The sequence below is a fragment of the Drosophila albomicans genome, chromosome X, assembly GCF_009650485.2.
Source record: "Drosophila albomicans strain 15112-1751.03 chromosome X, ASM965048v2, whole genome shotgun sequence".
In the NCBI taxonomy this organism is placed as follows: domain Eukaryota; kingdom Metazoa; phylum Arthropoda; class Insecta; order Diptera; family Drosophilidae; genus Drosophila; species Drosophila albomicans.
Window position 1 is genome coordinate 31,452,757 of NC_047627.2, and position 25,853 is coordinate 31,478,609.

At 38.7% G+C, this 25,853-nt stretch overlaps 8 protein-coding genes across 11 annotated transcripts; 3 read left to right on the forward strand and 5 right to left on the reverse strand.

Moving 5' to 3' along the window:
* Positions 1 to 1,077: 1,077 nt before the first annotated feature.
* On the reverse strand, positions 1,078 to 3,684 carry LOC117576798 (translation initiation factor IF-2). The gene is made up of 2 exons (XM_052003892.1): positions 3,497 to 3,684; positions 1,078 to 1,353 (listed from the first exon to the last, which is right to left on the reverse strand). Exons 1-2 carry the CDS (start codon positions 3,639 to 3,641, stop codon positions 1,157 to 1,159), a joined length of 342 nt encoding a protein of 113 aa, XP_051859852.1. The 5' UTR covers positions 3,642 to 3,684; the 3' UTR covers positions 1,078 to 1,156.
* Positions 3,685 to 4,944: 1,260 nt separating this feature from the next.
* LOC127565446 (POU domain, class 4, transcription factor 1-like) lies at positions 4,945 to 5,480 on the reverse strand. Of its 4 annotated transcripts, none has more exons than XM_052003891.1 (2): positions 5,324 to 5,480; positions 4,945 to 5,260 (listed from the first exon to the last, which is right to left on the reverse strand). In XM_052003891.1, the coding sequence occupies exons 1-2, from the start codon at positions 5,433 to 5,435 to the stop codon at positions 5,046 to 5,048; spliced, it is 327 nt and encodes a 108-aa protein (XP_051859851.1). In that variant the 5' UTR covers positions 5,436 to 5,480; the 3' UTR covers positions 4,945 to 5,045. The 4 variants fall into 4 exon arrangements, with proteins under 4 accessions (XP_051859851.1, XP_051859847.1, XP_051859841.1 ...); XM_052003887.1 differs by having other exon boundaries at positions 4,945 to 5,224; positions 5,288 to 5,480; XM_052003881.1 differs by having other exon boundaries at positions 4,945 to 5,242; positions 5,279 to 5,480.
* Positions 5,481 to 6,712: 1,232 nt separating this feature from the next.
* LOC117577552 (protein misato) lies at positions 6,713 to 8,868 on the reverse strand. Its single transcript, XM_034262382.2, has 3 exons — positions 8,709 to 8,868; positions 7,904 to 8,636; positions 6,713 to 7,835 (listed from the first exon to the last, which is right to left on the reverse strand). The coding sequence occupies exons 1-3, from the start codon at positions 8,787 to 8,789 to the stop codon at positions 6,925 to 6,927; spliced, it is 1,725 nt and encodes a 574-aa protein (XP_034118273.1). The 5' UTR covers positions 8,790 to 8,868; the 3' UTR covers positions 6,713 to 6,924.
* A 195-nt stretch (positions 8,869 to 9,063) lies between these two features.
* Positions 9,064 to 9,798, reverse strand: LOC117577551 (mpv17-like protein). The gene has a single exon (XM_034262381.2). The coding sequence runs from the start codon at positions 9,682 to 9,684 to the stop codon at positions 9,175 to 9,177; it is 510 nt and encodes a 169-aa protein (XP_034118272.1). The 5' UTR covers positions 9,685 to 9,798; the 3' UTR covers positions 9,064 to 9,174.
* Positions 9,799 to 10,069: 271 nt separating this feature from the next.
* LOC117571447 (RING finger protein 121) lies at positions 10,070 to 12,891 on the forward strand. Its single transcript, XM_034253596.2, has 6 exons — positions 10,070 to 10,455; positions 10,522 to 10,556; positions 10,674 to 10,970; positions 11,574 to 11,802; positions 11,869 to 12,104; positions 12,176 to 12,891. The coding sequence occupies exons 1-6, from the start codon at positions 10,408 to 10,410 to the stop codon at positions 12,294 to 12,296; spliced, it is 966 nt and encodes a 321-aa protein (XP_034109487.1). The 5' UTR covers positions 10,070 to 10,407; the 3' UTR covers positions 12,297 to 12,891.
* A 2,126-nt stretch (positions 12,892 to 15,017) lies between these two features.
* Positions 15,018 to 19,270, forward strand: LOC117571431 (uncharacterized). The gene is made up of 7 exons (XM_034253577.2): positions 15,018 to 15,209; positions 15,279 to 15,382; positions 15,458 to 15,529; positions 16,446 to 17,085; positions 17,573 to 17,966; positions 18,684 to 18,891; positions 18,969 to 19,270. Exons 1-7 carry the CDS (start codon positions 15,119 to 15,121, stop codon positions 19,158 to 19,160), a joined length of 1,701 nt encoding a protein of 566 aa, XP_034109468.1. The 5' UTR covers positions 15,018 to 15,118; the 3' UTR covers positions 19,161 to 19,270.
* A 1,230-nt stretch (positions 19,271 to 20,500) lies between these two features.
* On the reverse strand, positions 20,501 to 22,588 carry LOC117565245 (bifunctional 3'-5' exonuclease/ATP-dependent helicase WRN-like). Its single transcript, XM_034244261.1, has one exon. It carries the CDS (start codon positions 22,586 to 22,588, stop codon positions 20,501 to 20,503), a length of 2,088 nt encoding a protein of 695 aa, XP_034100152.1.
* A 1,608-nt stretch (positions 22,589 to 24,196) lies between these two features.
* LOC127566384 (uncharacterized) lies at positions 24,197 to 25,311 on the forward strand. Its single transcript, XM_052008458.1, has 2 exons — positions 24,197 to 24,240; positions 24,965 to 25,311. The coding sequence occupies exons 1-2, from the start codon at positions 24,234 to 24,236 to the stop codon at positions 25,309 to 25,311; spliced, it is 354 nt and encodes a 117-aa protein (XP_051864418.1). The 5' UTR covers positions 24,197 to 24,233.
* Positions 25,312 to 25,853: the final 542 nt, after the last annotated feature.

Below are 25,853 nucleotides of genomic sequence, written 5' to 3' on the forward strand. Positions count from 1 at the left end.
AAGAAAAATAAACAACTAATAAACAAAATAAATTGTGTGGACTTTTTTTTTGTGTGTGTGTTTACTTTTTTTTTTGTGTGTGGATTAAATTGAAAATGCCGAGCACATCTTCCATTAAAGACGTTGGGCATAATTTTAATACGAAATTGTATTTGGCGAAGATTGCGAGACCTTTTAACAGGCGACGGCCAACAGCAGCTGTACGCGTTACTTGAAGGACACGCCGCTTGAGCTACAAGAAATTGTGCCAATCAAATTGAAATTTAATTTGCACAACAATGTGGCCAAAAAGGTGTGTGTGTATGTGTGCCGGTTGTGGCAACTTGAACTCCAGCTGACCCTTTAAACAAGAGAATTATTAACCTCATCATGTTACACACCTAGTCCATGCTAGTCCTTACTCCGTAGTTCAGGGTCCTTTATCACAAACCCGCTTTGTTTTCCGGGGCAGTCCATAAAATTGTGATTTACTCCCGTTGAGATTTCAATTACTGCCGCTTTATTGCCAATAAATTTTCATATAAATTAGGCAAACGAAAAGTTCGCAAAGCAAGAGAAAAAAAACAACAAACAGCAAGACCAAAGATGGGGGAGAAAAGGACTTAAACAGCAGCGGCAGCGGCAGCAGCAACAGCACGTAGTCAAAGCTAAAGGGCCTGCACACAGGAATCCTTGAAAATTGTAGGTGCAACAACAAAGGGTTTGTGGCACGTCCTTGCCGTGAAATCAATTGACGCCTCTTTAAATTAGGCCACCCTTCAATGAGCCAAGCCAAGCGTTGACACTGCCGACAGCTCGCTAAGGATATCGATCACAGACTTAATTGAATGCATTCGAAATCAGCGCGGCAGAACACGAACCGAAGTAAATTATATTAGCTTAAGCAGAATATAAACGTTCGGTTCGTTATTACAAATTTCCAAATATTTGTTATTTTTAAAGATTGTACTTTTTTTTCAAAGAATTCAAGTCATTCTAGTCTATCTTTATGTTTTGGAACCCAGGTTATTATGATTTGTAGCCCAATTGCTAGGGATGACTTAAAATAACCAAAATAGTCTTTAAAACGGCGTTAACTTTTTTCAATGCTAGCAAGAAAGGGTTTTTTTATTCACATTTAAAGTAGTAGAAGAGGCTGATGAAGAGTAACAATTGCCTATGCTTCTGTAGAAGTCTCAGCTGCCTCAGTGGTAGTAGTTGCAGCCTCGGTCGTGGTAGTCGCTTCCGTTGTGCTGGTGGTGCTGGTAGTACTGGTGGTGCTTGTGGTGCGACGGTGGTGGTGGGGTCTCCTCCATGGACGACCTCCTGGACGGCCACCTGGACCGCCTGGACCACCGGGACCACCGGGACCACCTGGACCACCGGGACCGCCTGGACCGCGACGACCACCAAGAGGACCACCCTGTGGTGGGCCACGACCACCACGTCCGCCACGAGGACCTTGAGCGGCAGCCACGGCAACGAGAGCGAGCAGAGTAATCAAGACGATGGCACGCATTTTAAGAAAGCTTTTTCTTCAGATGTATTTCCAAGAGAAATCCAAAGACTGTTGTGATACCTAACTCAAAGCATACGGCCGCTATATATACCAACGATTTCATTGTTTTCTATGTTTAATAGAAAGCTAACTCGTTAATGCAGCTGTTCCAATGCTGGACTCTCAATGCTTAAGTAAATTGACGTCACACAATAGATATATATTCAAATTTACAAATATTTGTATTTATTCACAAATAACAATTTTTAGTAAAAGCAAATAAAGTATTAATTTTTTAAGAATTGTGGGATTTGAAGCAAGTAAAAAAGCTACACACATTTGGAATGTAATAGACCGATTACTTTTGTCTTTTATTAAATTTATAAACAAAAGCTTTGACAAAAATAAAATGGTAAGAGTTGTGGAAAAAAGAATATATTCTTAGTCAAAAGAAAGTGACTGTGCCGAAAACAACATGAGACACAGCTTCTCAAAAGAGCAAGGCGTACTTGACTAGAAATTTTTATTAGAAATTTTTATTATTTTTATTAAATATACAGCAACAAAAAATAACAATAAATTATATTATGGGCGCAGGGTTGCCTGATAAAATTGTACAATATATCAGATATTAAATATCTGAGATATAAGTGCTCATAAGGACAGACAGACCGACGGACATGGCAATAGCAACTCTCCCATAGATGCTCACTTAGAATATATATATGATATACATACATATAAACCTTGTGGGTTCGGAGATGTGTCCTTCTCTCTGTGACGCGCGAGTTGAAAAATACGATCATAAACCGCCAAATATTTTTTTTTAAAGGCGATAATAACAATTCAAATCTGTATGTTGTATCCAATTTTAATAACTTCCACAATTTTTATCTGATCGCAATCGCAATTTCAGAAATCATAAATACTATAGTTATTATTGTATACACCAAAATTCGCAGCTGTAGTTTTAAAATTACGCTTGCTATTCGATTTTTTTTATTTGCGGGGGCGAAAGTGGGCGTGGCAAAAATTTGAAACAAACTTGATTTGTGTGCAAACATAACAAATGCTGTCGAAAAAAGTTATAACCCTATCTCTTATAGTCTCTGAGATCCAGTGTTTCATACGGACGGACGGACAGACGGGCATGGCTAGATCGTCTCGGCTGTTGTTGCTGATCAAGAATATATATACTTTATAGAGTCGGAGATGCCTCCTTCTACCTGTTACATACATTTCCTGCCGGCACAAAGTTATAATACCCTTCTAACCTATGGGTAACGGGTATAAAAATCAGCACCTCTAGAATTTTCAAAATATTCCCATTTTTATAAATATTAGTTTATAGACTAAAGTTATCCGTTTTCATATTTAATAAATCTCGTAAGTAAACTAATCCGATGCTGTGTACATTTTGTGAAAAAATAGATTCCCAATGATAAAACAAATAAAATAATATTTGTTCAGTTAATTTAAATATAAATAGAAACAAAATTTGTAAGAAATTTAAAATTAGGCAACATTATGTTATTAAAAAGAACCAAAAATTGGATTTTACATAATGTCTCATAAAATCGGTCAACGACTTTCAAGGTTTCATAGATTGAAACCCAGCTAATTTGAAAAGCTTCTAATTTTTTTTTAAACCAACCTCAAGTTCTTATCGTTTGCAAAGGTCTGTGAGTAATTTACGATATTTGGGGATTAATAACAAACTTTATATATTGAATGCTAGATACGGCTATTCTTTTATTATTGTCATTTAAAGTAGGTGTTGAAAAGGCTGATGTATATCAGGGGAATGTAGCGCAATAATCGTCTATGCCTCTGTGGAAGACTCAGCTGCCTCAGTGGTAGTAGTTGCAGCCTCGGTCGTGGTAGTCGCTTCCGTTGTGCTGGTGGTGCTGGTAGTACTGGTGGTGCTTGTGGTGCGACGGTGGTGGTGGGGTCTCCTCCATGGACGACCTCCTGGACGGCCACCTGGACCACCTGGACCACCTGGACCGCCTGGACCACCGGGACCACCGGGACCGCCTGGACCGCGACGACCACCAAGAGGACCACCCTGTGGTGGGCCACGACCACCACGTCCGCCACGTGGACCTTGAGCGGCAGCCACGGCAACGAGAGCGAGCAGAGTAATCAAGACGATGGCACGCATTTTAAGAAAGCTTTTTCTTCAGATGTATTTCCAAGAGAAATCCAAAAACTGTTGTGATACCTAACTCAAAGCATACGGCCGCTATATATACCAACGATTTCATTGTTTTCTATGTTTAATAGAAAGCTAACTCGTTAATGCAGCTGTTCCAATGCTGGACTCTCAATGCTTAAGTAAATTGACGTCACACAATAGATATATATTCAAATTTACAAATATTTGTATTTATTCACAAATAACAATTTTTAGTAAAAGCAAATAGTGTATTAATTTTTTAAGAATTAAGGGATTTGAAGCAAGTAAAAAAGCTACACACATTTGGAATGTAATAGACCGATTACTTTTATGTCTTTTATTAAATTTATAAACAAAAGCTTTGACAAAAATAAGATGGTATGAATTGTGGAAAAAAGAATATATTCTTAGTCAAAAGAAAATGACTGTACTGAAAACAACATGAGACATCGCTTCTCAAAAGAGCAAGGCGTACTTGACTTGAAATTTCTATTATAAAAAGAAAACTACATCAAATACAGCAACAAAAAATAATAAAATATATTATGGGCACAGGGTTGCCCGATAAAATTGTATAATATAGCAGATATTAAAAATCTGAGATATAAGTGCTCATAAGGACAGACAGACCTACGGACATGGGAATATCAACTTTGCCATTAATGCTCGCTTAGAATATATATATAATATAAATACAACCCTTGTGGGATCGGAGATGTGTCCTTCTCTCTGTTACGCGCGATTTTGGCAAACTACACTTTTCTACTACTACATTTTTCTTTTTTATAAACCGCCAAATATTTCTTATTGAAGGGATTTAATCGACAATACAAATCTGAATGTTGTATCCACATACAAAAAAACCGAATTTTCAAAATATTCCCATTTTTATAAATATTAGTTTATAGACTAAAGTTGTCCGTTATTATTTTTAACAAATCTTGTAAATAAACTACTCCGATGCTTTGTACATTTTGAGAACAAATAGATTATAAATGATAAAACAAATAAAATAATATTTGTTCAGTTAATTTAAATATAAATAGAAAAAAAATTTGTGAGAAATTTAAAATTAGGCAACATTATGTTATTAAAAAGAACCAAAAATTGGATTTTACAATATGTCTCATAAAATCGGTCAACGTCTTTTAAGGGTTTCATAGATTGAAACCCAGCTAATTTGAAAAGCTACTGATTTTTTTTTAAACCAACCTCAAGTTATTATCGTTTGCAAGGGACTGTGAGTAATAATTAAGATATTTCGGGATTAATAACAACAAACTTGATATATTGAATGCTAGCAAGATACGGCTATTTCTTTATTATTGTCATTTAAAGTAGGTGTTGAAAAGGCTGATGTATATCAGGGAAATGTAGCGCAATAATCGTCTATGCCTCTGTGGAAGACTCAGCTGCCTCTGTGGTAGTAGTTGCAGCCTCGGTCGTGGTAGTCGCTTCCGTTGTGCTGGTGGTGCTGGTAGTGCTGGTGGTGCTTGTGGTGCGACGGTGGTGGTGTGGTCTCCTCCATGGGCCCCATGGACGACGACCTGGACGGCCACCGAAACCACCTGGACCACCGAAACCACCTGGACCACCGAAACCACCTGGTCCACCGAAACCACCTGGTCCACCGAAACCACCTGGACCACCGCGACCACCGGGAGGACCGCCCTGTGGGCCGCCCTGTGGTGGGCCACGACCACCACGTCCGCCACGTGGACCTTGAGCGGCAGCAACGGCAACGAGAGCGAGCAGAGTAATCAGGACGATGGCACGCATTTTAAGAAAGCTTGATTCTCAGATGTATTTCCAAGAGAAATCCAAAAACTGTTGTGATACCCAACTCTAAGCATACGCCCGCTATATATACCAACGATTCCATTGTTTTCTATGCTTAACGGAAACTTACCTCGTCAATGCAGCTGTTTCAATGGTGGAAGCTGAACGCTAAAGTAAATTGACGTCACATGTTTGCCTTCTATTTTTTATTATTTTTGATGTTTTGGTAAAACCAAATAAAAGTCTGTCAAAGACCTTTGGTTAGAATCGAGTTGAAGAAACAATGATGAAAATAGTATGTTGTCTAAAATTAGATTTCGCATTCATACGAATAATTAACAATTGCAAATAAGGATTATAAAGCGGCACAAATAACGGTAAATTTGTGAGAAAAAAAAACACTAAATCACTTGCCATTCTCCTTGGCACTAGCTTTGAAAGCGTGTAAACAAAAAAAAAATACATTGCAGCTTTCTCACACGCACTTATCGCGGCCGACGAAACAACAACATACGCACTTATGCACAAACAACAAAAACAACACTTTCTATTACTTTCGCACACACTATGCATTTTTCACTTGCTTGCTGCACCACGAAAACAAAAAGTGAAAAAAAAGTGCACTCGTCTCTTTCTAATATTCACTTTGCTGCGTAAGCCGACGAATCAGCCTTGCGCGCACACACACACACACACACACTCGCGCACACGCACTTGTTGCTGCTTGCTTAGAACTTTTGCATTTTACGAAAATTGCATATCGTATGCAAACACTATATTTGTGTTGTGATAATCACAAATACAATAATTAATTAACTACACATTTCGTCTTGCTTTGAAAATTTCTTCACGCGCAACAACAACATTTCAACAATTCAACACTTGGCCGCCATTAAAACGATCCTAACGGAAAGCACACACATACACTTGCACTTGTTGCTTTAGGCATTTGAAAATTGTGTTTTTTGCATTACGGTTGCATTTTTGTGGCTACCCTTCAACTCCCGCATATAGCCAATCAATAATTTAATGCGAATTTACTACATTTAAGCCGTTAAATGTATTAAACAATCCGATTTAATAATTTTTCTCGCGCACTAGACGTTACGTTTTTAGCTCGCGCGTCTCCGCCATTTAACGATCCTTTACTCAATTTGGAAATGTAACCGCTATGTAGAAGCAAACTTATCGATAATTAAGCTAAAGCTTAAATAAATATAGTATTAAAGAGAAGATAAATCACTATAAATTATACACAATATATTTGTAACTTTTTATATTAATTTTCTCAATCGTTTTATTTTCCCAATTGCTTTTTTGTTGTATTTTTACAAATGCGAGCAATTAACAGGCAGTCCTTTAACAGCACCGTTTACAGCACTGGCGTGGGCTAATAACAGAGGCACTTGCAGAGCTGTTAAGCTAACATAACATAGGAATGCACAATATCAAAGTTGTCCGTGTGTATGTGTGTATTTGTGTTTGTGCCTTACAGGTAGTGTGAGTCCTCGTAATTGTCACGAAACTCGAGCAGCTTGTCCACCGCCGTCTCATACTCATCGCGTTCCAACGCCGCCTGGGAATAGCTCTGCAACTTGGCCAGCTGAACACGATGCGTCTGCGCATGCAACGCATCCAGATGTTCACCCAACTTTGAGGAATTCTGCAGCGCAGCCAATGCCGGCGCACTCGTGACACGCGTGCCCGACTCACGTTCACCCAACAAACGAAATCCGTTGCTAGAAATGTTCGCATCGAAGATTTCATAGGGGAACGGCAACTGTGTCTTCAGCGGTAACGTTGTGGCCGTGGCATGCGTCAAGCTGCCGTGATAGGCACACTGATAGTACAGCTGCAGCATTTGCGATACGCTGTCACAACGATACGCAGCCATGCGCAACTGTTCACCCGCCTCCGCAACGGGACGTTTGAGGCGTGTCAAGGGAATGCCACGTGCGACAATCATTTGCAACAGATGCGACGAGCCCGGCTCACAGCCAGGCGAGAGTTGTGACAACAGTTCGCCATTGGCATTCGCATCCAAGTAATCAATGAGATCCTGTTGCTCGTGTTGCATGCCCAGTGGCAGCGACATTGCAGCCGCTGTCATTGTGCGTCCCGCCGGACAAATGCGCTGACAGAAACGCGACAACGTTTCAGGCGTTTGACGCAATCGATAGCCAAGTGTCGCCGTGTCCACGAACGCAGCGAGCACCGCTGAGCTCTGATACAGATTATCCACTTGCCACTTCAGACCGGGCAGGTGTCGTGATTGCAGCGTGGTGTTGCGCCAAATCGTTGAGAGTGTGGAGAGCGGAGTAAACATGCTCGCCTGATCACTGAGATGTCCATAACTGAGCACGCTATTCACTACACGAATGTTGTGTGCGGTCCGTGGATCTGAAAGAGATCGCAGAGTTAAACTTAGAATACTTCAAAGTAGATCCTTCAAGGCATCTTTCACTCACCCGCTTGTGCATAGCCAACGTTGCGTGGATAGTGTAAAGGCAATGCCAAATTTGTGCGACTGTATTCATCATTCAAGTGTTCCAGACACTTGCTGGCCATGCCACTGAAGCCATCATCGATGTCAAACAACAGCTGGAAGCCCTGCAAGCCATCACATTCCTCTGCATACAAACGAATACGATCGCAAAATTCCTCATTAAAGTCAACCGACTGCCACAGCTCAACGCCCGCTGCATGTGTGCCCAGAGCTTGGACATCTGCTTGACGCATCAAACCGGGCAGCACGTTGAAGCTGCGCGGATGATAGCGTGCATACAAATAGTCGGCCCAGCTGTTGCAACTCTCGGCCAATTTGTAATCTTTGTCCACCAAATTGACTTGATTCTTGAGTAAATCCTGTTGATACTCAGAAATGGCGGCTGTGGGTTGCTGCAACACATCCAGCTCCCCATCTGTATTCAGTTTACTCTGCTCAGCGCTTTCCTTGGTGCGTTGCAGCACATCGTCGGTTGTCTGTTCATGCAACAGCGGCAAGTAGTTGCCATAAAGTTCACCCACCATCGGCAGATGGCCCAGAGTCCCGCCCACATCCACTGTAAGCAGCCTGGGCGTGTATGTCGTTTGATTGTATTCGTTGCGTCCCTCACGGTACAGCACATCATTGTGCGGCAGCTCCTCCTCAGCCACTTGACCACCGTCATTGTCATCGCGATCGTACACAAAGTTCGCCTCCTAAAAGAATGCAAAACAAATGCAGGAAATTTATGGCAACAGCTGCGCATAGAATTCATATTATTCGCTTACCTGTTGATTCCAGAAATGTGCGCCCACATAATTGGCATAGGTGCCGAACTGTAGTGTGATTATTTCTCGTGTGTGCTCCATATTTTTCAGTCAGCTAGGCTGATGACTAACAAAACCAAAATTGCCGGCGGTACAAAAGAAAACAACGCGCGCATGCAGCCTAAAAAAAAGAAACAAACAGCTGTTGCTGATTGGTATATCGATAGGCGCAGCTTTCTGGTTAGCGATGTTTAGTCACGACACTGGCCACTGCCATATCGATAGCTCCATACGTAAGCTCTACACTTCATCGATAGCTAACGTAAAGAGTTTTGTTTATGTTTGAAAACTTACACGTGCTCTCACCACCAAGTAAAAATTCAATTCTCTTGTCTGCTGTCAATTGTTTAAAATACGTTTATTCGACTTTTATTTCTTATGGCACGAGCATAAATAATATATATTAACTAACTAAACAATGTTTTGCTTACTTTTGCTTATTTAACGCAATAGACAAATAGCAATTCCAAATCACTGCAACCAGCTGCACATAAAACACCTGATAGTTAATTGGTATTACGCTAAAATTAATCACTTGCGCCAATGGCCACAGCATATAGCTGCGTTGCATGATCGAGAAATATTCTTCACGTATCCGTTGCACAATAGTAGTGTGTCTTTCTCCGTTCACCAAGGGCACCAAATACGACAGAAATAATGTGAATGGTGGAGCAAAACATGTCTGGTCTAGCACCATTTTTTTAATGCTACGCTTAAAGACGGGTTGTTCTCTGGCCACCAATGTGTCCAGCTTGATGTACCAACGCCGCAACACCGGACCACAGATACAAAAGCCAATTGCACTGAAGCGCGCTGTTCTTCCTAGATCGTAATCCTTAAACGATTTCTTCTCAATTGCTAGTTGGGCTATCATATCGCCAGCACCCATTATTATAGCTGCATTGCGGCCTTCACGTGCCAGCACTGCCAGTGACATTATGTGTAGGTTTTTTATATTAAACTTTGATTCAAAATTCCGCCACAACAATAACAATATGTTTGCATTCAACTAGTGTTTATTCAACTACTTCGACTAACTGCTGCTAACTACCGATTAATATGCAAAATCAACGCTGCATCAATTCTATATCAATATCGATATATAAGGCAGCAGCTACAGGGTTGTCAAATGTTTGCCAAGAATGCACATACGTGGCAACGCTTGCCACGTACGTTAAAATCACTTTTATATTTTTTTCTCATTAGCTTGAATGCAACTATTATTAATGAAACAATTTTTAAAAAAAATAGCAACGTCTCAGTATGCTGTTGATAACATGTTTGCTTTTAATTTTCTTTTGTAATTGTCCGAGTTTTTATAAGTGGCAGATTCTGATAAGTGGCAGCACTTGCGCAACGAACTGGCAACGCCAGCACAACTGATAGGCAAAACACACAGAACACAGCACAGCACACAGAACACACACACACAGCATAAATATATATAGGGGACAATATGTAATAATATTTTGGAGCATTTATTATTATTATTTGTTTTGTGCGAACGTAGCAAAATTTGCAAGTGCCACCACCACCACCACAACATCTAGTTTGTTGTTTTGGCAAAATTCTCCAACGACGACGACGACGACGTCGACGTCCAGCGCTGCCGGCAGCACACGACAACAACTACTACAACCATAACACCTACAACAACAAGATGCACCAACAACACATGGATCTTCATGCGCCCGTGGACTTGAACAAGGTAAGTAACAGTATTCCAATAATAAGCAATCTCCTTATTAATGCTTTTCACTCGATTCACAAACAGTCGCTGGACGAAATGACACCGGAGGAGCGCATGCGGTAAATATATTTCTAGTTCCAAGGTGCAGCCCAACATAAAATTCTTATCAAGCTCTTGCTATCTCACTCTTTCTCGTTCGCTCGACTCCCTTCTCGCTCTCACTCTCTGTGGCTCAGTGCGGAGCATCAGCTGATGGTGGAGAAGCACAGAGGCCACGATGCGATGCATTCGGAAATGGTCATCATACTGTTCATGACCCTGGTGATTGTCCAAATCATACTCGTCGAATGGAAGAAGCGACACTACAGATCCTATGCATTTGTCACACTGCTTGCCATGTGGATAATACCGCTGATCATCTCGTGCAGCTTTGTCTGGCTGCGTTTCATCATCATTTGGCTTATCTTCACCACCATTACGGCGCTGGTGATGCGACGTGCGATGACCAAGCCCATTCAAGGCACAACGCCCAGGTGAATATTCAATTTGAACATAAATGCATTGCACATAAGTGCACATTGCGAAGTGTTGCCTCATTATTGAAGCATTAGTCGTATTTGTTTTGCAAGGAATATTTGCAATTAAGCGCCATGGCTCTGTGTATTCATAGCAAAGTGCTGTTAAAACTTAGTGGCATTGCCCGTAAGTGCACATTGCGGTTTATTGTCTCATTTTTTGGGATATGTTTTCCAGTTTTAAAAGCTGCAACAAACATTTAAGTATTAATCATTTCAGACACAAAGTGTATCAAAAAATTCGTTTTATTTAACACTTTGCAGTTAGCATTGTTATTATCATTGTGGCATTGTTAGTGGCATTGCCCGTAAGTGCACATTGCGGTTTATTGCCTCATTTTTTTTGGGATATGTTTTCCAGTTTTTAAAGCTGCAACAAACATTTAAGTATTAATCATTTCAGATACAAAGTGTATCAAAAAATTCTATTTATTTGCAGTTAGCATTATTATTATCATTGATTTACTTGCATTAGTCAAAAGACAAAGCAGCTAGCAAAGTTATATTTTTATTTGTAATCTATACTTTAATAATAATAATAACACTTGCATTGCTTTGCAGACTGGTCTACAAATGGTTCTATTTCATCTATAAGCTAAGCTATGGCCTCGGCATCATTGGTTATATAGTGATAATGGCCTCGTTTCTGGGCATGAACTATTTGTTCTCACAACCGCCAAACACATGGATGGACGTGGGCCTGATGTTCTGTTTTTATGGCCTCTACATTGGTGTTCTGGGTCGTGATATATCTGAGATTTGTTCCGATAAAATGGCAGCAGCCATTGGCGTAAGTTTGCATTCATTAATGTTGTAAAATGCTGTGAAATGAACGTATTATCAATCATTAATATAGTATTATACGCCGCAAGGCATGCCGACGCGACACTTGGATCAAAATGTTTGCGCCGTCTGCGGCAATCAATTGCTGGTTTCGGAGAAGGAAGAAGGCGTCATTGAGAACACCTACAAGCTGTCGTGCAATCATGTGTTCCATGAGTTTTGCATACGCGGCTGGTGCATTGTGGGCAAAAAACAAACGTGTCCGTATTGCAAAGAAAAGGTCGATCTGCAGAAAATGTTTCGCAATCCGTAAGTTGAGTCATCGTAATTTGCAATCTCAACTCAAAACTAATTATTGTCTTTCCCCCATTTTTGTTTAGCTGGGAGAAACCGCATGTCTTATATGGCCGTTTGCTGGACTGGATTCGTTGGCTGGTGGCCTGGCAGCCGCTCATCTTTTTCATTGTTAAGGGCATCAATTGGATGCTGGGCTTGGAATAATTGCAAACAAAGAACGCTGTCAGCTCTCTAGTCAAGCACTCATCAGACCAACAAACAAATTGGAATATTGCTTTACACTTGTGCTTTACACTCAAATTCAAATCAATCCAAAATGAAAATACCAAACCAACAACAAAAACAACAACAACAACAACGACGACCAACTATTTGAGCAGCAGATGCTAGTTACATTATTTGAATGGATGGACAGAAGCTATATTATCATTCCCTCCCCCTCCCCAAACACAAACACACACACATAAAGATAAAGCACAAAGGTTTCCACAACTTTTGCTTAATCATCACTTTATTTTCGTCTTTGCCACTATTTGTTCTCCACCTTCAACTTTCTTTGTTCAGTGTCTCCACATACAGCATTTTAAACTTAATTAATGTTTATTACATACATTTTTTTTTTTTTAAATTGTAAACATTAGATATACTATATATTTATATATAGATGTATGTGTGTGTGTGTATATACTGTATACATATATATATATACAAAACTTGTATTACGTCTATCGTATTATGCGTTTTTTGCACTGGCTATAGAAAGATATTTAAAAAGAAGATCTTAACAAACTACCATCAACGATTTGTGTGCTTCATTTACAGCTGTTATCAGTAGTAGGTGGTGGAGAAGAAGGCAAGGGCGGGGTCCAGCGACTGGCGTGCATGGCAGCCATATAATTTAATTAGCAACTCGCATCGATTTTCTTCTTTTTCATTCAGCAGTCAGCATATTTACATGCCATTAATTCTACCCGGCAATCGTTGGGCTGCGAAGGGTGTAATTCGCTTGTGTGAATCGGACAAACGAAGGAAACATTTCTGAATACTTCAAATGCGAATAATTAGCAGCTGTCAAGCTGATATTATTATAGACACAGTATTCAAATTTGATAATTTGCAGTGTTCTATACATAGTATACACTTTACACTATGGTATATTTTGAATGTAATAGTATATCAATATACCAAATGGAGTTTTCGGAATCTGGTATATTTTGAATGTAATCAATATACCAAATAGCGTTTTTGGTATATTTTGTACACTATAGTATATTTTGTATGTAATTGTGTGCGACATACAAAATATAGCATTAAGTATTTGGTATATTTTATACACTATGGTATATTTTGAATAAAATAGTATATGTATATACCAAATATAGTAGGTATTTGGTATCTGATTGTGTCCAGTAAAATATACCGAATTAATATAATATTATATCGATATACCAAATGGAGTCTTCGGAATCTGGTATATTTTGAATGTAATCAATATACCAAATAGCGTTTTTGGTATATTTTGTACACTATAGTATATTTTGTATGTAATTGTGTGCGACATACAAAATATAGCATTAAGTATTTGGTATATTTTATACACTATGGTATATTTTGAATAAAATAGTATATGTATATACCAAATATAGTAGGTATCAGGTATCTGATTGTGTCCAGTAAAATATACCAAATGAATATAATAGTATATATCGATATACCAAATGGAGTCTTCGGTATCTGGTATATTTTGAATGTAATCAATATACCAAATAGCGTTTTTGGTATATTTTGTACACTATAGTATATTTTGTATGTAATTGTGTGCGAAATACAAAATATAGCATTAAGTATTTGGTATATTTTATACACTATGGTATATTTTGAATAAAATAGTATTTGGTATATTTTATACGCTATGGTATATTTTGAATAAAATAGTATATGTGTATACCAAATATAGTAGGTATTTGGTATCTGATTGTGTCCAGTAAAATATACCAAATGAATATAATAGTATATCGATATACCAAATAGAGTCTTCGGTATCTGGTATATTTTGAATGTAAAAGTGTATCAATATACCAAGTAGCGTCTTTGGTATATGGTATATTTTGTACACTATAGTTTATTATGTATGTAATTGTGTCCGACATACAAAATGTAGCATTAGGTATTTGGTATATTTTATACACTATGGTATATTTTGAATAAAATAGTATATGTGTATACCAAATATAGTAGGTATTTGGTATCTGATTGTGTCCAGTAAAATATACCGAATTAATATAATATTATATCGATATACCAAATAGAGTCTTCGGTATCTGGTATATTTTGAATGTAATCAATATACCAAATAGCGTCTTCGGCATGTAGTATTTTTTGTACACTATAGTATATTTTGTATGTAATTGTGTGCGACATACAAAATATAGCATTAAGTATTTGGTATATTTTATACACTATGGTATATTTTGAATAAAATAGTATATGTATATACCAAATATAGTAGGTATTTGGTATCTGATTGTGTCCAGTAAAATATACCGAATTAATATAATATTATATCGATATACCAAATATACCAAAAATATACCAAATTCGGTAAATTTAAGTTATTTTCGGTATACTAATTTTGCAAAATTGGTTAAAATTACTTTATTTTGGAAGTAATTAAATTGAAAGAAAATTAGTTGAACTTTTCATCGCAAAGTACATTTCAGTATCACCTTTAACAAGTATCCCATAGTTGAGTACCCACGACTCGACACTTTTCCTACCTGTTAATTGAGCGAAAGAGAAAGAAAGAATGGCGCGTGGAAAACAAACACCCAAATATAATATGTCAGCTCTGACTACAAACCGGTTTCCTTTTTTTTTTTTTGTGTGTTTTTAACTACCCGATGACGCGGAGTTGGAGTTAACTTGACAACCCCCCGTCCCCGTCCGAAGTTTAATCAATAGCGTAGTGTTGTGTGGTTTTTTGGCGAAAAACATTTGATAATTATGCGAGAGACATTTCGCAAGCAATGGCCAAGAAGGGAGGAGTTCAACAGCTCCAGGCGGACATCAGTTCCGACGAAGAGTTTGAAAAGTTTCTTCAGCGTCCCGGCCTCTTAGGTAACGAACACTAACATAGATCTCCACTTTATACATATGTATACTTTATTCCGATCTTGACTCAACTAGTTTTGGACATTTATTCGGAGTGGTGTGGTCCATGTCTGGGCATGGTGGGCAGTCTGCGTAAGATCAAGCTCGAACTGGGCGGCGATAATCTTCAGTTAGCAATTGTAGGTTTCCAGAAATTTCAGCATTCAACTTACAGTTAATCCAAATCAATATATGTATATTTCTTTTTTGATAAGTGCAAAGCAGGCTCCATTTCCTATTTGGAGAGATTCAATAAAAAGAGCGAGCCCACCTGGATGTTTGTGGCGGTAAGTTAAAGCTTTCAATTCCATTCCCTTTCCAATGATATGCTTTGTATTTTTTATTTCCATTTATTGTCAGTAATAGTTTCCAATAGCAGAATTTCGTATTTCATATATTTATTTCACTTAAATCGCATTTGATTTCTATATTTCTTTAATTTCCCATTCTAACTTTCTGCTTTCCATTTTCTTCGTTAGAAATACCTGCCGTTTCTTATCTATCTTAAAATTCCAATCATGGAAACCATTTTAGACTTTCTTAATTAGTTCCATTCCCAATCTTTGGATCTATCTTCATTACCAATAGAAATAAATTCACTTCATTGGAAGTACATTACTATATATAATTGAGAAACTATTTCTCATTTCAATTCTTCGGAATTATTCCATTAAACATAATTAATGAAAGGTTCACATTTCATTGGAATTGCATACCATTAATTTAAATTGTATTCCATTCATTGGAATTGCCTTCGGTTCTATTATATTGAAGCTGTTGCAATCCTTAAAATATAATTCCTATAGTAGGCTTTCATTTTATACTGGCATTGTAGCCACCTTCCATTCATTGGAATAATGGAAGCCTCTTAATGTAATGGAACAACTTCGTATTGCCTCATTAAATCTCTCTTCCATTCATTGGAATAATGGAAGCCTCTTAATGTAATGGAACAACTTCGTATTGCCTCATTAAATCTCTCTTCCATTCATTGGAATAATGGAAGCCTCTTAATGTAATGGAACTACTTCGTATTGCCTCACTAAATCTCTCTTCCATTCATTGGAATAATGGAAGCCTCTTAATGTAATGGAACAACTTCGTATTTCCTCATTAAATCTCACTTCCATTCATTGGAATAATAGAAGCCTCTCAATTTAATGGAATTACCTTTCATTGATTGAAATTATCTATCACTTTCAGAATGGCAAAGCCATCAACATCATGTTTGGCACCGATGTGCCCAAACTCGTGGCCATGATCACACGCGAACTGGAGCTAACGATCGCCAAGGAGCCGCACGAATGCTACGAAATCACCGAACTGCAACCGATTGAACTGGAACAGTTGAAGATCAAGAACGAAGCGTTGCAACTGGCCGAAAAGATCGAACTCGAGGAGAGCAAAAAGAAGCGCATTGAATACTTGAAATACGTAACGGATACGATCATGGAGAATCTGCCCGATATTGGCATAACAGTTTTTGGGCCGCAAGTTAATCGCGACATGTTCAAGAAACTCTCCGAACCCGCTGATCCGCTCAAAATACAATGCAAAGATCGCAAAGTGTTTGCGATCACACAAAGCGATTTCAATACCGTCAATTTTTCAGCTGAAAATCCATTGGAAAGCGATGTTATCCAGCATCTGTACGATAAGGAATTGCTCATGTGCTTCTGGAAGGTGGAGGAAACAATGGGAACGCCACCAACGGTGCTCAATCTATACGCTCACGAGCTGACCAAGGAGACCATCAAGCCGCCCGATGAGTTCAACGAGGAGGAGACAATACTGCCGCCTCTCATAGTGCCCATTGAGGTCAGCATTCAGGTTATGGTTGAGGGTATGTAGAAAAACCGTCTGTCTGTCTGTCTGACCGTGACTTTGAATAAGCAATGTTTCGAAATGAATAGAGCTAGCGATCTACAATTTGGCAAGAATATTCTTGGCTATTCGAAGCATATTTTGCATAGCTATTATCTTGATTGACTTCAACATTTACTATCTGTCTGTCTGTCTGACCGTGACTTTGAATAAGCAATGTTTCGAAATGAATAGAGCTAGCGATCTACAATTTGACAAGAATATTCTTGGCTATTCGAAGCATTTATTTGCATAGCTATTATCTTGATTGACTTCAACATTTACAATCTGTCTGTCTGTCTGACCGTGACTTTGAATAAGCAATGTTTCGAAATTAATAGAGCTAGCGATCTACAATTTGGCAAGAATATTCTTGGCTATTCGAATCATATTTTGCATAGCTATTATCTTGATTGACTTCAACATTTACTATCTAATCCAATTTTATGCTTATTTTCGCCTCAAAGTCGAGCCAGACGAGCCACCAGTGGAGCCATTTGAAGGAGAAGCAGAAGCAGAAGCAGAAGCAGCTGAAACAGCTGCCCCAGCAGAGCAGCTCATGGAAACGAAACTCATTAAAATTCCACCCATTTGGGTGCCCAGCGATCAACGCACTCATGCAGCGCTCATCTATACGTATTTCCGTGCACAAACTGCGACATTTTTGCCGCCAGATCCGACGCCGGAGCCACCGCACATTATAATGACATTTGATGCGTATAAGAAGAAGGATCTCATGAATTTGGTAGATGCCTGTCGAGACGATGTCCCGCTCTATGGTTTCTTTTCTAGTGACAATCCACAGACTGCCAATTTCATAGCAAATTCCGTGGACAAATATAATGCCAAGCCTTATGTGCCGTAAGTTTAGGATTCAAAGTTAGCTTAGAAGAGTATTATAACTTTGTAGAAAATGTATATAACAAGCAGAAGGCAGAAGGAGACATCTCTGACCCCATAAATAGCCATGTCCGTCCGTCTGTCTGTCCGTCTGTAAGAACACCTTTGAAGATCTCGGAGAATATATAACATAGAAATTTTTTCGTCGACACAACTTGTAATGTTTGCACGCAGATCAATATAAAAAATCGTAATTTTGAAGCTAGAGATTTTCGGTACATACAATAATAACATAACTATAGTTTTTATGATTCCTGCAAATTTGCTTGCAATCAGAAGTTATTTAAGAAATATTATGGGGAAATATAATATAGCTTTTGGTATATTTTGTACTTTGTGGTATATTTTGAATGTAGTACTATATCAATGTTCTTTAAGACTCTTCTCCACTTTAGGAGACTTCTTGCTTTGCCTTAGGAAGAGACCTCTTCTGTGATTTATTCTTGTTTTCCTAAAAAGAAATCTCCCCTCAAAGGAAAATCTCTAATCGAATCTCTAATGAATTTCTAGTTTGTAAACGAACGCCAAGCGAAAGTATTAAAAATAACAATGTAATATTTGAGATATTTGTAGTATTTTTGTAGTAGATTAATTTGGTATATCTTATTGCTTTTATTCACAATGGGTAATGAGTATCTCACAGTCGAGCATTACATAGAATATTTTCTCTTTCGAAAGCACGGACAAGATTGTGCTGAAGGTGAACAAGGTGCTAGGCGAAACGATACCATTGCTAATGGAATATGGTCCCAGCTATGTGAGTCCCAACTCTGTGGTGGGTTCCAAGGAGGCTTCCAAGTTCTTTCCGCCCAGCTACAAGTCGGCGCAACAAGAAGAAGCCGAACTGCATGCTGTCAAAGCGGAAAAGCCCAAGAAACGCAAAAAGGTGAATGAAATGTATAAATGTATATAGACATCGACATCTACAATATTGTAATTATAATTTCGCCTTTCATTTTGTAGAACAAAAAGGGCGCTGATGCTGAGGACGATCAGGGCGCTGCTGGCGGTGCGGACAATCAGCAGGAAGCCGACGATGCGGCAAAGACTTCGCCAGAGGAAGGCGCCTCCACAACGAGCAGCGGCGAGGACAGTTGTGAGAGTCGTCCAGCGACAGCTGATGGCAACAATTTGTCCACTGATGCGCCACAATAAACCTAAGGCTCAACTGTCATATTTGTGAAACTCGAAACAATTCGAATTTATTTACAATACATACAAGTATAATAAAGTAACGCTCTTCTCAGCGATTCTCAAGTTATTAACTTGGCAAATGTGACTTGACTATTCAATTTCCAACTTTCATTGATTAGGTATGGATATTCTTATCGCCCCTCTCGGCGATTCTCAAATAGTTAACTTCATAATGGTGATCAACAATTTAGTTGTTGAATGTATTGACTTCAATTGTCGAATTAACAGTGCAGAAAAAGTTTAGCCAATTTAAAAATCTGTTTTCAAATAAATTATTTATATATGTATATACACTAAAATTTAATTGCTTGCTGCAAAATTAATCAATTAATAATCCATATAATTCAAAATATTTAATTGCATTTCTAAATTATTCAAAGCCAGAAATTCCAGCATTCAATAGACAGATAATTAATCTAAATGTCTGAATTATTTTAACGATGAATTTTAATGAATATTTATATATAAGTTTAAAATATAAGAAACATATTAGTTGCATATTTTGTACTTCGCAGTCAATGGATTTATTTAAAAGATTAATAATTAAACATCGAGTAAGTATTTTGCAAACGAATCGAATTAATTTTTTATTGCAAATTAATTGAAAATGTTATAAATGACAACCCGGATTTTCAATTGGTTTCAAATATAAATTCTACATTTCATTGCACTTCATTTTATATAAATTTCTTATGAAATAAGTTTCTTTAGAAAATAACAAAAGATTGGTAAATATAACAAAATTGTACATAATTATCTAATAACATGTTGTGGACAGCGTTTGTTTTTGATATACTTTATATTCAAAAATATATCATGTAAGATCGAATTTAAACTTATGTTAAATATAATTTCAAAAATGTTAATTTGCGACACTTTCAAATTAAATTAATTGAAAAGTCAATATTCAATTTACTAACAAAAAAAAAAAAAAAACTAACAAAATGTAAGAAAATTTGAATCCATAAAAAATTGCAAATTTTGTTGTAAATATAAAAATTGTATAGGGCAAACTTTTGGGGCTTGATGAAATTTGGGAAATTTATATAAATTTTCTTACTTTCATATTATTGTTGTACGCACATACATATAACAAAATATTAGTATATGCCAATCAATTGAAAATAACAATAATTATCTAATAAAACTAAAGATTGTGTCGAACAATTATGAAAGTTGTTAATTAATGCCTAAGTAAGTAACTTTTAAGTACATATAACAAACTATGGATCGTTTGTCGATTGATTAATTGATTCAACAAAATATAGAAATTATCCAGCAACAATATGTTGTAAATGTATTTAATTCGCTTTGCGAGGTTGCGAACTGTATTTGTACTTTGGTATTAAGGGCATCTTCTGATAGCTGCCCTCGAGGTATTCCCAAACCCGTTTGCGGGCTTTTAATGTGCGCGTCGCATGCTCCTGCTCCTCATGCAAGATCTTCTGGCAGTCGGCCAACAACGAGGCGAGATCTTGATCCTGATGTTGATCGTTGAGCTTCGTCATCTGCTGTTGGGCAACTGCTGCATCGATTTGCTGGAAATCGATATCAATATCGGGTCCCCAAACATTGTCGGTAACTGCAGCACGCTGTTGTTCTTCTTCGAGCTGTTGCTCCACCTTTTCATCCAGCTCCGACAGATCAATATCGGAGCCCCAATCCAGCTTCAAGTCCTTGTCCTCGTCCTTGCTGTTCCGCGGGCTCTTCGACGACTTTGACTTCTTTTTGCGCTTGAACAGCAGCTTGGCCAAACGTGGACTTGGTTCAATGAGCAGCGTCCCTTCAGTCTTATCGTTGTCCAGCCAACAGCAACCCTTCAACGTGACCTGCGGCATTAAGTAACCATAAGCGCTTGTTCCGCTCTTCTGATACTCATCCTTAATGTAACCCATCGCTTTTAGGTGCTCAGCGAGTGCCTTATACCAGGTAATCGAACGATGAGCCCCCTGGCCAAAGTGCTCGTGCTCACGGCAAGCGCTGTTCACACATTTGTTCCGGGATCCGCGCAAGGCCAAAATCAGTTTGCCATAACCCACACGGCCGTTGACATCGCGCAGCATGCCGAGCAGCAAACGCGCCTCGCGGCCCACATCGAATTGTGTGGGAAGTGGATGTTCGGTGTGTCCCCTCAGCTGTCGCGCCTTGCGACAATTGTCACAGCAATTGCCACGCCACTGCCAATTGGATAGGCTCGTCGCATCGTCAAAGTACTTGAGTATGAACTGTCGTCGGCATTCGCTGCTCTCGATGTAAGACTGCATGCTGCGGGCCAGCTGTTGCAACTCCTCGCTGCGCTCCTCGGTCAGAGCTTGACTCTGCTGCAAACGTTGATGCAATGCCGCATCGGTGTCGCCATAGAAGAGCACACATTTGGCCGGCAAACCATCGCGTCCCGCACGTCCAATCTCCTGATAGTAACGTTCCATATCACTGGGTGCACCATAATGCACCACCAGTCGCACATTGGGCTTATCAATGCCCATGCCAAACGCCGTGGTGGCCGCCATGCAACGCACTCGATCCTCACTGAACTCCTGTTGATGGCGACGCTTCTGCTCCAGCGGCAATTTGCTGTGATAACTATGACACGGCCGTCCCAGCTGTGTCAACCGCTTGGCCATCAGTTGCGTCTCCTTAATCGTATTGTTATAGATGATGACAGCGCCCGCTGCTTCGGTGGCCCAGCTCAGGTACTGCTGCAGATCGGACCACAAATCGTCGCTCTTCGGACGCACCGTCAGCTCCAGATTGGCACGATCAATGGGGCAGCATAAGAGCAACGGTTTGTGCAACTCCAACTGCTGGCATATGTCGAGACGCACACGCCGCGTTGCTGTCCCCGTCAGCGCCAACAGACGCACGTGCGGCACAGCGGCACGCAGCTGCTGGAGCTGCCGATAGGCGGGTCGAAACTCATGGCCCCACTTGGATATGCAGTGCGCCTCATCGATGGCGATTAGCGCCAGATTCTGGCCCAGATCGTGCAACAGTTTGAGGCCATTGCCGCGTGTTATGTACTCGGGTGTGGCATACACCAGTTTGTACTGGCGTCGTAGGATGCGCTGCTTGATGCCACGATCATCTTGCGCTGTGCCCAACAAGCAGGCGCAATCGTTGGGCTGCGATCGCTCATTCAGCGCCGCCACCTGATCCTCCATCAGTGCAATAAGGGGCGAGATGACCAACACCACTTTATTCAGATAGAATGCCGGGTATTGATAGCTCAACGATTTACCATACCCGGTCGCAATAACCGCGCACACATCATTGCGTTCGCCTCGTGGTTCGATTATGCTGCTTATTATTTGCCATTGCAGTGGCTTGAATGCTGTTAGTCCGAAATGTTGCCACAGACAGTTCTTGTGCTTCTTTGATTTCGGCAACATTTGCCTACGCTTTTGTAATTTGCAAACGAGCAAAACAATTGCGACTAGAAACGTACGTTTCTTTCTCTTTTTCTCTTTTTCTCTTTTTTTTTGCCGGTATTCTATTAGAGATGAGCGTTGCGCGATGTGTCAGACACGATGTAAGGCAATAATTTGACGCACGTTGCTCTGACTGCATTGTTGGTGTTTGTAAGCGCTCTTTTATGTTATCTCTCGCACTGTATTTGTTGACACAAATTTGTAACACTGATAAACTGACAACGCAAAGTGCATTGGCTTTGGCCGGCAAAGTGCACGCTATCGATAATTCGACGGGATTGCAATCGATAGCTGACTGCAGTTCGAAATGTGTGGCACAAAAATCTAATTAGCTCAAAATGCTAAAAATCAAAATAAGTTTATTTTAAATATTATATTTACCAATTGTATTACATATGCTTGTGAAAATCAATGTACTTCGTACTATGCTTGTTATCGATAACACAACACTACTGTTGCCGTTTGATGTACATAACTTTAGGCCGCGCTAATTTAATCGTATTTAAAACTACGAACATAGATGGCGCCTAAAAAAAACTGCTTGAATAAACTGCTTGCTCTTACTTCGCTCTGCTTACTTTTGGCATGTCGAAGTGCTCCCTTTCAATTTGTTTTTCTTTTTCACAGGATGGCATGAAATTGGAACAAAACAAAAGAAATACACAATTTATAACGTTTTTTTAGAGATACTACTTAGTTAGCTTAGAATGTACAATGCTTTGCATGTGTGTGTGTTTGTCAAAAGATAGCTTAGGTGTCGCGTATGAATAACTCATCCATAAGTTCGGCCAGGAATCGGCGGTCAACGACTTGCTGGGCCAAGGTCAATAACGGCATCTGGGAGTTGGACTTGCCTTGCGTTGGCCACGGCGCTGCCGTCATACAATTTTCATAGATGTATACAAATTCGCCATCTTGCAAAAAGTGCAAGTTTTCAGCTGCATTACCAAAATGCTGCACATGCGTATTCAAATTACAGCGTACTGGCGGGGGGGGAAGTCACTTGCAAGGGGTGTATGTGTAGTTGATGGCCCACCACAAGTAATTCCAATGGCGAATGCGATGTCGATGTCGACGTCGACGTCGATGTTGACGCTTGCGCAGCAGTTGTTCTGCTTTTCCCTTTGTTTACATTCTGCTTGACCGCCATTTTGGTTTTGCGCACCTGTGGTGCATTTTGATTTGATTTTGCTGAAGCTTTTGTTTTTGTATTTGCGCTTAACGCTGCTGCTGATGACAATTTTTGGTGCTTCGGCTTTGCGCCTTCGGCTGCACTCGTGCGCTGACCCGATCGCCGACCAAAACCATTCAAAGTATGTAACTGCTTCCATTGCGTCTGGTGAATTTAGTTCGCCAGTTTTTCAAAGTTTTTTTTTTGTTTACTTTTAGTTGTGGCCACAAACAAAAAATTTGATTTCCTATTGATGGGAAAAGCATCGGAATTTGTCGATTGGCAGACAAATGTCAGATCAGAAACTATGTTACATGTCAATCGGTAAAGTAACGACAAAGGCACTCACAGAGTAAGGCAACACTGAATTTGGTCATTTCGAGGATATATGTATGTAAACGTCATTGGTTGTTGGAGAATCGACGCATCAACATCATGTCAGGTGAGTTTTGCTAACTGTGTGAATATTATAATAAAAGTTGTGTAATAAAATAAAAAATTTTGTGCAAGCTGCGCAAGTGTACCGCGAGCACACACACTTACATAAATATTTGCATGCGCAAGAAAAAAGAATAGGTCCGCTGAGTGTGTGAGCTGTGTGCGTGAGTGAGCAGAATGAGTGTGTGTGTGTGATTAATTTTTAATGCATTTTCATGCTGTAGAAATGACTTGTAAAAAAAACTTAAGAAAACAAAATGGCCGTCACGTAAAGTGTAAAGTAAAGTTGTATGCGTAAAGTGTGAAACAAAAACTGTGTTTCGAATAAAACGCGTTCAAAGTTTTGATTTGCCATTAACGATCCCAACAAAAAACTCGAATTGAGGGTACGAATTATATGTGTGTGTATGCACATTAATACACGTACATATGTAAATACATAATATGTATATATGTATTACATATATACATACATACTTAAATACAATATGTAGCCCATGTGTGCATGCAAAATGGCGACACTGCAGAAATAGTATGAAATGTGAGGTTAAGTTCAGGCAGGCTTTGATGTTCTATTAATTTCAATTTAATTTATAAGATTATTATTATTATTATTATTATTATTATTATTATTATTATTATTATTATTATTATTATTATTATTATTATTATTATTATTATTATTATTATTATTATTAATTATTATTATTCTTAATTTTACATCGCAGACAATAATGAGACAGTGTCGCAGCAGCCATCGGATGCACAGGAGCAACGTCAAATATATTTCAAAGAGTTGAAACGTATAATTATTCAAGCGCGCGTTAACCGAACGGTTGATTGGTTGGATCAAAACTTAGGGAGTGCAAGCGATTCACTCATGGAACAAATAGATGCTAAATTGAATACGTTGGTAACACTCCTGCTAACAAATAATAGCAATGATGCTCAGCAGCAGCCGAGGGAAACAACCCTTCTATATGCGGTGACTGGAAGTGACCCTGTTCACATCGAAAATTGTATGAAAGCGGTAGAAATGTCCGGCGTTAAAACATACTTGTTACACAGAGATTAAACAGTCAGTTTAAAAATAAAAAAAATAAAAAAACATGTTTAGATTTTGTTTTGAAATTCAATTTATTTAGGGATTGCGCTTTTGATGCACATGTGCTATAATCAATCGAAACACGTTTCGATTCGCGTGTGGTCTAAGCCAATATATATAATAATTATTATTTATATATATATATATATATACGTTAACATACACACTAAATATTGTTTGCATATTATTTGCTTGCTGCATATTGTTTATTTTTGTTGAAATCAACGCAAAACCTAAAAATTCGATTCGATATTAATCAAATATTATTAAAAACTAGTCGAAAAAAAATTGTTTCATTTTGTTTGCTTTTCTTTTTTTTTTTTTAATATACATATATATAGATGTTCAGTTTCGTAATATATATATTCTATATATATATATATCGTAGATATTTTATAAGCTGTCATAATTTCTTTTATGACGATTTTAACTGCTGCTTAAATTTACAAAAATTGTCCATAAATCTCTATAATTGAAAGTTGAGTTAATTTCATATTTTTTTTTTCCGTTTT